Source organism: Physeter macrocephalus, chromosome 8, assembly GCF_002837175.3.
Source record: "Physeter macrocephalus isolate SW-GA chromosome 8, ASM283717v5, whole genome shotgun sequence".
NCBI lineage: Eukaryota > Metazoa > Chordata > Mammalia > Artiodactyla > Physeteridae > Physeter > Physeter macrocephalus.
In genome coordinates this window covers 62,934,597-62,945,919 of record NC_041221.1, presented here as the reverse complement: position 1 = coordinate 62,945,919, position 11,323 = coordinate 62,934,597, and the positions used below count along the sequence as shown (strand labels likewise).

Genomic DNA, 11,323 nt, shown 5'->3' with positions numbered 1-11,323 from the left:
GTCCGGGAAGATCCCACATGCCGCGGAGCGGCTGGGCCCGTGAGCCAATGGCCGCTGAGCCTGCGCGTCCGGAGCCTGTGCTCCGCAACGCGAGAGGCCGTAACAGTGAGAGGCCCGCGTACCGCAAAAAAAAAAAAAAAAAAAAGTACCAGACTGCTTTCCCCATGTATCTATCTTCCAGCCCTGCTAAGAGATTCATCATCTCAGGAAGGCAGATTGGACCAGGGCTCTGCAGGAACCTGCCATCTGCACAGGTTCCACGAAAGCAGCCTAAAAATAAGGCAACATAGCAGAGTGCAGGCCCTAGAATCACATTGCTTTAGTTCAAATCTCAGCTTTCTTACTTTGAAAAAGTGATTTAAATTTCCAAAGCTTGTGTTTTCCTCATTGGTAAAATGGGAACCATGAGTCTGCCTGCCTTAAGGTTTGTTATGAGGGATTAAATGAGATAATTCATCTAAGGTGCTCATTTAGCACAGCGTGGGACACACAATAAGTCCTTATTAAGTGTTAACCACTACTAGAAGTACCAAAACAAACAACCCCCAGAAATGAAAACAAACGTTTTTCAGACACCCTTGAATGTATCTATTTTCTAAAATTTTCTTAAAGATCACTAATTTTAAGAGCTTTCAATTGTAAGTAAAAACTTTATAAGGTTACATTTCAAAAAAATTTAATGGAGATTCCGTAAATGATATTTTCTTCAACATAATTGATTAAGCAGTGGATACATTGTGCTGGGCTCTGCAGGGAATACAAGTTAATCAAATAGCATGGGGTGTTTTTTTGTTGTTTTTTTTTTACCCCAAGGGGTTTATAATCATGGTGTGAAACTTCACCAACATCTGAAAAATTAGAGAATACAAAATAGAAGTGATTTAAGTACCTTTAGTTTATAGTGTTTCTAAAGTCTCTGTAGCATCTATTTGGACCCATCGTTAATATACCTCTCTAACAAATGGATCAGAGATGTTTCTTAATATAAGAAAATAGAAAGGAAAAAGTTGAAGTATAGTAGCTTCTCAAAGTGCAATATAGTTTACAAGGAGTCATTCACTTCTGATAATGTATAGGCAATCATGAGAATTTATGCCAAAAATAAAAGTTTCTTAACACTGTATTAGAGAAACCAATTGTAGACTGACTGCTTTTTCAAGTTCAGAAAGTCTATGTTTGCTCTGTAAGCCCTGGCTTACTTGAATACGGTCAATCAATAAGGACTTCCTCTTCTCTCTTATCTCTGTGACATTTACATCGTCTTTATTTACCCCAAAGTCTATCACCGTGTGATTTAGCTTTTTTTTGGACACGTGATCTGAACTATAGTACAAAGGGTACGTAGGAACTTGACTGGCTAGTCTGAAAGAAATCTTCATTTGCATGTCCTAACTTAAAAATAATCCTTAAATTTAACTGGCATATCTGAAATGACTCAGAGAGTCCTCAGACCAACAAAGTATCACATATTTACAGCTCTGTATTTTTCTCTCTTTGTCAGAAGATCACCCATGTGCAACCAACCATCCATCAACAAAGCCACCCTAACAGGTAAGAAGGACCTGGGAGATGATTCTTCTCACATCTTGGAAAAAAGCACATTTTCCAAGATTCAGCCTTATTAGCACCAATTTTTTCTGCAATTCTAAAATCTTTAAGAAATTAATCCTTTCTTCTCTATATTATCATTTCTCTCACTGATCTCACAAGCTGTCCATTTAACCTATTGGAAAAACTTAACTGATGTGCCATTTTTTTTAAAACAAGTTAAATTTTTGCTCTTACTCGGTTGAGTGTTGCTCTGGGCATTTGTATTTTGAGAGATAGCATTACCTTCGAAATGCTGACCGTGTTTCCGAGCTTGTGTTATCAGCATGATGTTGATATACGGTAGCTTGGTTTAATGAAAGGTACCTTCTTGGTTAATGAATTTCCCAGTTGTGTGTAGGAAGGAACACCATTCCAGTACTCCTGATTTGGACCCAGAGAGTTGAGATTAAATTCAGTCTGGGAGAGGAGAGAAGAAGTAATTTTACAATACAGAAAAGTTCAATGAGATCAAAAGAACAGATGTTTGGGGAAGAGAAGTGGATGGAAGGATGAGGGGCGTAGAGGTCAGAAGAATAAAATTACTCTGATTCCTATTAGTCTATTTTAGACATGGGGCTTGACCTCAGCTGAACCAAAAACAGAACAGATGATCTCATTTTGCTAAACCTGAAACCAAATTGAACTCATTTGATCATTTCTTGAAACCCCAATTGATTCATTAAAATAATTGCCTGGAGAAGAAAACCCATGTTTTCTAAAATTATTACCAGAAGACAATTAACATATTCTCCAAACTAGACCAATAAATACTTCACTTGATTCAAGTGTCTTCCTGGGACTCCAGCTCATAATATGAAGAGGAGCTCATTATTACATTATTAGTGACTCTCCTTTGCTTGAAAGTTAACTTCATCATGTCCAGTCAGGACCTTTCATCTGGGCTCCTTTGTGGTCACCACATCAAAGTGATTCTGGGACAGCAGTTAATGTTGGTCTTTCTTGAATGCCTTTTGCATGGGACTTGTGTTCCATTGACTATTACATTATTGGTTCTCTTTTCCACGTGTATCTTTCAAGATCTTATTGGTGATGATTTTCAACTGGCATTTCATAGTCTTATGTCTGGTTTACCCATTTTCTTCTTGGCATTGGTCAAGAGATGAACAATAATTGAAATTCCTACAGATTGAAGTAAGTTCTTCGAGAAACAGATTTCTTCTTCAGAAACCCCAGTTTAATGTGAAAGAGCCCAAATCTATCTGGGGCCTCTAATGAGAGAGACCACATGGAACCTGGTCCCCAGCCCTGCTCCCAGCTCTAGACCTGACCCATATAAAGAGGGAGACCGTCACCCCCTTTATCTTTGCAATAAGTAAGACTCCTCTGACATCCCAGTTTGTGCAGAACTCAGTGCTAGTTTGGTCCCTGAAAGCTTGTAGCTTGAGGTCACATATGAGCCAGCCCCACAGAGCATCCTACCAGAAGAGCAGCCGCAGGTACCAGTGGAGGCTGCTGTGTCCACCAAGAGGTGGTGGGTGCTCCGTGGTCAGGGCGGCCGTCCGGCCACCCTGGCCAATGTCTGGCACTGATTAAAGAAGGAGTAGCTGCACTCAGAGGGCACAGACTTGGTCTTGAACACATATGAGAGGCCCCGTCGAAGCTCCCAGAAATTTCACGTCGTGCTGAGGCCCGGAAGCAATAGCAGTGGGGACCGTGAGCCACAGAAATCTGGGCTGATATGGCCTCATTTGTACCCACATGATCTTGACCTGAGGGCTGGGGACGGTGGGGCTCTAGAAATATCTTACTGAGGAAGGGAAACGAATTAACTGTCATTAAGGGCTTTGTGCGGCTGTGTTCATCCCAAAGCACAACAGGAAATTAAATGACTTGTGAATGGAAGCCTTTTTCCTTGCCCAAGAATAGCAAACCAAGGTGAAAAAGTCAGCTGAGGGGGTGAGGGAATGAGGGCAACAGCAAGGGACATTCCTCTCTCTGAGCTCATTCTGAAAAAGTATGCCCTCAAAACCATAAATCATGAAAAAACAGTAGTGGTTGAGACTTCGATGGAAGACTTCAGACATACAGAAAAGGTGGTGCTTGTGAATTCCTGCCCTCAGCGGCTGACTGCTCAGGACTTAACTCCTAGTTTGCTCCCTGGCAAGCGAGTGAAGTGGAGAAGAGTGTTAAAAAGAGTCAGTGGGGCACGCTTGAAGAGGAGCTTGGCCTTCTTAGAAATTTTTCTTAGGTTCTAGAGGAACAGCGTAGTATGCAGGTAAGTTCATGTTTGGTCCGAAAGGCCGCTGTGGTGGACAGTGCCAGGCGCCTCTGGAGGGCAGCTCCATAGAACATCACTGACAGCGCGCTCCTGGAATTGGGGGGCAGGGGGCGGGGAGCTGCTCTGCATGTCCAGTATCCAAGCCATGTTCTATCATGATAGGTGTGTGGCTCTGGGCAGGTTACATAGTCTATCCCTGCCTGTTTTCCCATTTACAAAACAGCGATCATACTTCATACAGTTATTGCTAAATAAATGAGTTCATTTGTACAATGCTCTTAGCCTAGAGTAAGCACTCGTGCATCATTTTATTTTGCTTTGTTGTTGTTTTTATTGGTTTTTGTTTTTAGGATTCATGCTGTATGTAACTAGGGGTGATGGGAAGAACAGGCCAGAGAGATGAGAAAAGGAAAGGGAAGAGTGAAAGACAAACTGGCAAGGTCATAGGACTAAAAGTTATGGATCCCCCCCACAATGGTCAAAATGCACACACTTCCTTTGTGCCTGTTATAAGTGGGGCCTCTAAATGCTCCCAGCACTGTATCCCGACCTCTCGTCACAGCCACAGGCATTGGTGCCTTTGTGGTGTGGATGATAAACTATTGTTCAGGATTATTTTCAAAGTTGAAGAACTTATTTTTGAGTCCCAGAACTTTGAAGACAGAAAATTAACTCTCCATAAGTCAACTTCTTGAGTTTTATAAAAGAAGAGTTGAGAACTTTAACTCTCTCTCTCTCTGTCGCACTACACCTTCTCAAACTTGCCCCCATAGAACTTAGACTACTCTTTTCCCCCTTAGAGGTTATTCCATTTGACATGTATTAAAGCCAGGAAAGTTTGATTTTATGTCATTAGGGCTAAGGCATGTTAGTTAGTTGCCAGATTTTATTTCTATACATAATAGGTAAATACATAGCTCTACAACGATTTAACAATTTTTAAAAAAATAAAGCTTCCAAATGTGCATTTAGAAAAGAGCCTTCCTGCTAAATGGCTCTTTGTTCTTTAGTGTGATATAACCAAAAGACGGGTGTGTGGCATTTGGGGCCTGAGTGCAAACACTGTCTCTCTCGTTCACTTTATTCCCTCGTTTGAAGAATGGAGATAGGATTTCCTCTCAGTGCTGTTGCAGGAATTCAAGGAGGTAAGTTAGATGAGGAACAGAAGCCTGTCATGAGTAACTCACCAAGTGTTTCTTCCCACAACCCTCCTCCATGCCTGACATTTTGTTGTTGTTCCTAAAGCTATTTTAAAAACGGGTAGCGTAGAGGAGGAGGACCTTGATGATGTGTCGGCTTTACTCGTGCACTTCATTTATGATTTTGTTTGCAGACAGTAATGATGGGGCATTTTTAGGAATCCCTATACTTAGTGCAACGCTCACATGCATAGGTCCTTAGCGGATGATGAAGAGCAGAACTAAAGAGTGTGTTGAAACATGAGAGGGCAGCAAAGAGTCAGAGCTGCCCAAGCCATACCTGCGTTGTGACCTTGAGCCCTGGGTTTGGTGTAGAGCCACGTCTTTGGGGGCACAATTGGTTCTCTTGAGCATTTCATTTTCAAATGATGTTCACTCACGAAAAGAGTTCTGTGGCCATCTCATGAGACCTTGTCACGTCTCCACGATATCACTTTACAATGTTTGTTATTTCCATATTTTCCGTCCCTTTATTTAATCATATTTAAACTGAGGATTTTCATGTGAGAATGTAACTGAGAGAAAATGTATTTAAACTTCTCTATTTTAAAGATGAGAAAACTGAGACCTAGTGAGAGAAAATGCTACTTAGAGGCAGGGCCAGGAATAAATGCAGGACTCCTTTTTGCCAAGTCTAGGGTCCTTCTTATACATAACCCTATAAAATTATCCATCAAATTAGGGTAGCCTTCAGACCCACCATGGAAGTATATGTTTTGGAGAAAGTAAAAGAAATCTTACAGGATATTGATTTCTGGGTAATAGATATAACATTGGATTTTCTTTGTATATGGACCCCAAAATTTGAAAATATCCTGTCCCGATTTCTCACTGGACAGGTCTTTGTATTTAGAGCTATTTTTATTATATCCACAGCTTATATCTTAGAGGCCCTCAGATAAGTAAAGATTGGCAGACTAAGGAGAAAATACAACTTCTATCCATGCAATAAAACTAGTACAATTGCCTACTCTTTACCTGTAGAGGGAGTGCAGGGACAAGGGTAAAATAACGCAAAAGTAGTTTTAGTCCAAAAAAAATTTTGGTATATCTCCACTCATATTTTTTACCCTGAATATTCCTAACTCCTTAAAAAAAAAAAAAAAGAGTGCATTTTCAATAGAATTTAATCAGTTGGTAAGCAGAGGATTTAAAAAGTAAACTATCCAAATACACTAGTTAGTCAGAATACAGTAAGACACTTACTCTTGTTTGTTTATTGTTCTTCTAAAGCACAAAGCAGTTTCTAAAATCCATTGAAGAAAAAAAAAATAGCACAGATTTTTAACTGGAAGAGTTATTTTGTTATTACCGGGACTAATCATTTAACACTTTGTGCCACTAAAGAAAGGAAACTAAACAACTACTTTATGTGACAATAGCAATGCTAGTGACTTATGTAGGTTTTGCCTTTTAAATCTGCGCGTGCGCGCGCACGCGCGTGTGTGTGTGTGTGTGTGTGTGTGTGTGTGTAATAAAAACAACTAGTGTACATAACGTGAAAAGAAAAAAAAATATATATATATATATATAAAACAGATAGTAGTTGGAAGCAGGAGCCGCTAAAGAAGGCAAAAGAGACCTCAGTGAGAGCAACATGTAAGGGCTGAGGGGACATCGAACTAAAAATGTATGTTAGGGCAGCGAGTGTGGGAGGAGGACGAAGACTCAGCCGTTGCCCTGGAAGTCTCACCCTCCTCATCAGCCACTAGCAGGCACTAGCTTCATCATGCAGCTCTTTTTCTCCTTTCTTTTAACAAGAGCAAAGATTGTGGCAACACTTTAATGATTGCAGAGAATGAGTGCGCAGTAAGCTCTTTTAGGAATGTGATTGAAGAATGCTGAGTACACATTATGTTTAATAGCTTTAATAAAAAATTAATAAAAATTGTGTATGTGAGTGTTAGACATTGGCTTTTGTGGGGAGTTTTTTGCTTGTTTTACTTTTACATTTAACACGTGTGTGTGTAATAAAAACAACTAGTGTACATAACGTGAAAAGAAAAAAAAGATATATATATATATATATATATATATATATATATAAAACAGATAGTAGTTGGAAGCAGGAGCCGCTAAAGAAGGCAAAAGAGACCTCAGTGAGAGCAACATGTAAGGGCTGAGGGGACATCGAACTAAAAATGTATGTTAGGGCAGCGAGTGTGGGAGGAGGACGAAGACTCAGCCGTTGCCCTGGAAGTCTCACCCTCCTCATCAGCCACTAGCAGGCACTAGCTTCATCATGCAGCTCTTTTTCTCCTTTCTTTTAACAAGAGCAAAGATTGTGGCAACACTTTAATGATTGCAGAGAATGAGTGCGCAGTAAGCTCTTTTAGGAATGTGATTGAAGAATGCTGAGTACACATTATGTTTAATAGCTTTAATAAAAAATTAATAAAAATTGTGTATGTGAGTGTTAGACATTGGCTTTTGTGGGGAGTTTTTTGCTTGTTTTACTTTTACATTTAACACATCTGATGAATGTGGAGTATTCTAAATTTTTTGAGCCAGAGGAGTTTACTTTTACAAAAATCCCCACATTAAAAAGACCTCTCCGGGAAAAACATTGAACTAAAAGATTTGCTTAAGTGCATGGAGTATGACTACTTGTTACTTAAATTTATGATCTTTCAGAGGGGTCAAAGGCTGTTTTCTTCCTTATAGGCTAACTTGTTTTGCCTTCTTATACTTTCACTAAATAAGTAGAGTCATCTCTATTAATTTGTAAAAAGACCAGGCCTGACAATCACTTTTTGACCAGGAATTGGTTAAAGTTATATTTGGTTTTCTAAACAGTAAGAAAACAAGTAAATGTCACAATCATGGGAAAATATAATTTAATTGTAACTGTATTGCCTGAATATCTGCTCTGGGTATTTTGTTATAACTTTAATTGAAACAGTTAAACAAAACTGCGTATTCATTGAGTCAGAACAGCAAAAACGTTATGAGTGAAACCATATAGATTGAGAACCCAACTTTCCTCTTACTAGCTATGTAATCTTGGTCAGTTTACTTAAATTTTCTAAGTCTTCATTTTCTAATCAGTAAATTCTAAGTCAGTGATTAGCATAGTGCTTGGTACCCAGAATGTACTCAACAAATGTTAACTATCATTATTGCTTCAATTTTATTATTGTTATTACTATTATCTTTATTATACATTTGGTCAACAGATATTTTCTGTGTACCTTATATGTGGCATGCAATAAGGTAGGTGTTGGAAATAAAAAAGATGAGTAAAAGGTGACTACTGGCTTCAAGGAAGTCACGTGGGGACACCAAACAGAACCATGAATAATTAACAAGCTAAGTGCCACGACTGAAGCAAATTCAAATACGTATATGTATTTGAAGGAGAGGGCAAGTGATTCTACCTAGGGGAAGCTCCCTGCTGAACTTAGAAGAAGGTGGAGTTCTCCACATGGTTAGAAAGAGAACACCTCATGCCAAGGGACCAACAGCAGTGAGTGCTGGTTCAGCTCAGGGGACTGGGGACAGTAAAGAACAGAAAGAGTTGAAAGTGTATGGGAGCAACAGAACATGATCTCCAAGAGTAGATTAAGGCAGTAGCATGAAGAGCATTAGAAGTCAGTGTAAATAAGAGTGGACTATATTTTACGGGCAATGGAAAATCATCAGTCATTTCTAAGCAGATGAACAAGTATATATGTTAGAATGACAATGTTGGAAGCTGCATAGAAAACAGATTGAAAGGAAGAGAGACTAGCGGCAGCCTCATACTCATCCAACGGCCGTTACAGGCCAAGTACCCACTGAAGATCGTGTGGATCTGAACTGGGGTGGTGGTGTTGGGGGTGGAGATGAGGAAATGGATTCACAAGTCTTTTCAGAGAGTTGAGAAAGCTTGGTGGGTGATTAGATTGAGAAGTGAGGGAAAAGAAGAGAAAAACGAAGCCATACACACAGGTGTTCATCACAGCATTGTGCATTTGTACAAGAGACTGAAAACAACCCAAGTGCTAAATAATATGTGAGTTCTATTTAAGTATCAATAATTCCATAATAAAAAAATTTAAATAATTTATTCATGAGAAAAATTTTATAATGTAGAAAAATGCACCTAATTTAAAGAATATATGTTAAAGTTCTAAGTAAGCAATAGGCACACATTTCATGTATTTTAATTATGTATATTGTATTTAATTTAAAAATTTAAATAACTTATTCACGAGAAAAATTTTATAATGTAGAAAAATGCACCTAATTTAAAGAATATATGTTGGGCTTCCCTGGTGGCGCAGTGGTTGCGCGTCCGCCTGCCGATGCGGGGGAACCGGGTTCGCGCCCCGGTCTGGGAAGATCCCACATGCCGCGGAGCGGCTGGGCCCGTGAGCCATGGCCGCTGGGCCTGAAAAAAAAAAAAGAATATATGTTAAAGTTCTAAGTAAGCAATAGGCACACATTTCATGTATTTTAATTATGTATATTGTATTTAATTTAAGACATTTTTGGATGTTGACTGGTAACTAGCAAAGGCCCATTTTACATAGAATCTGGTGACAAACTTGTAAGTTTCTCTCAGATCAGTTTTCTGTTTGCCTCTCCTCACTAGAAAAGGTACTAATGAGACACTGCCAAATGATCTTTCAATATTATTGTGCCCCAGTGAGCATTCACTGTATTTTCAGATAATGATATGCCTTGGATAGGGCAGCACTCATGGTGGTTATTGAGCTTATGACAAGACAGTTCTCTTATCCTCCAATCGATCAGAAAAGCTACCATGAAAATAGAGGCATTAAAGTCACCAAAGTCCCCTTCAGCCTGTATCCCTTCCTCACCACCTCAAGTTAGAAAAATGCAACATTTCCCAAACTTGCCTGATCTAAGGAACCCCCAAGGGATCCTGGAAAGTAAACACGAAAAAACAGGTTCCAAGACAGTGCAGAACAAAATCTTTGGGATAAGGCTCAGGATCTATATTCTTAACAAGTGCTCCAAATTAACGAATCAGCCAAATTTGGGAGAATAATTGGATACTGAATGAAGTAGGCAAGAGTGCTGCTCTGGACAGTGTTGACATTGCGTTGCTGGAAAGTTGTTGGAAAATCATTGTCTTTCTGGAAAATGTATATAGTGACACCCACACCCCCCATCCAACAAACAATGCAGCCTAGGATAAACAAGATATACTATGTGTGAGGTGCTTTGCTATCAGCAAAGGAAATACAAGGTGACATTATTATCTGTGCCATCCTCGTCATCATGGTCATCATCAGCTGGACCATCATCCCTGTTATCTCTCCAAATGTATACAAATTTTAATTAGGCCAGCTTGCCCCTCTCCTAGAAGAAAATGAAGTATCATGTCCGTGTTTGCGTATGAGGGTGGGAGTGAGTTTGGGAAATGTTATGTTTAGTAACCGTATTCTTTTTGTCTTCTCACACACTGTACCAAGTCTCCTTTAAAAAAAAAAAGAAAGAAAGAGAGAGAGAGAGAAAGAAACAACAAAAGCTGCATTCTTAAGTCACTCCCTTTATCCACAAAGGGCTTCCCACCCATGTATGCCTTAAAAAATATTCCCCTGGGCACACTCAAATACAAGACTGTGGTAGGGCAAAAAAATGAAAATTCATTTGGGTCGTTGAGAATCCGCCTGCCGATGCAGGGGACGCGGGTTCGTGCCCCAGTCCGGGAGGATCCCACGTGCCGCGGAGCGGCTGGGCCCGTGAGCCATGGCCGCTGAGCCTGCGTGTCCGGAGCCTGTGCTCCGCAACGGGAGAGGCCACAGCAGTCAGAGGCCCGCGTACTGCAATAATAATAATAATAATAATAACAACAACAATAATAATTGTGATAATACTTTCCTGATTTTGAGGAACATACAGGACAATCCATGTAAATATTTTGTCACAGTGTCTGGTTGTGCCATTCACGCTGACCCTCAAAGTCATCATCTTTGTACACCGTACACTTTTTTCGCCCTGCTGCCATTGAGAAAAGCATTGGGGGAATGGCTTTAGAGACAGTTTACAGGCCATACAAGAAAAAGCCATCTTATTGGTTTACTGTCGTCATGCTTCACTTTTGACCAAAAATATTATTTCCAATATGATTACCAACCTTAGTCACCAAATAAGATATCAGATTAGCCTGAATAAGACTAATTCTAAAAATGTAGCCACTCCAAGGGATGAGACAATTTTGAGGCATTTGAGAGAAGTATAATGTGGACTCTGAAAGCAGTTCCAAGACAGAGTGTCACATCGTTAGAGTGATATTCTCAGCAATATATGGAATAAGTACACACACACACACACACACACACAC

The 11,323-nt window shown here is 39.8% G+C and overlaps 1 protein-coding gene across 21 annotated transcripts in view; it reads left to right on the top strand.

Annotated features, from left to right (window-relative positions):
• PDE4D (phosphodiesterase 4D) overlaps window positions 1-11,323 on the top strand; it is a 739,244-nt gene that overhangs the window by 534,248 nt on the left and 193,673 nt on the right. For all 21 annotated transcript variants that reach the window (XR_008618059.1, XM_055086564.1, XM_055086565.1 and 18 more), the window contains one exon: window positions 1,502-1,551. Coding sequence is in view for 20 of the 21 variants with exons in the window: in XM_055086564.1 (XP_054942539.1) it covers window positions 1,502-1,551 (50 nt within the window). In the remaining variant the exon portion in view is untranslated. The remainder of the gene's footprint in view (window positions 1-1,501; window positions 1,552-11,323) is intronic.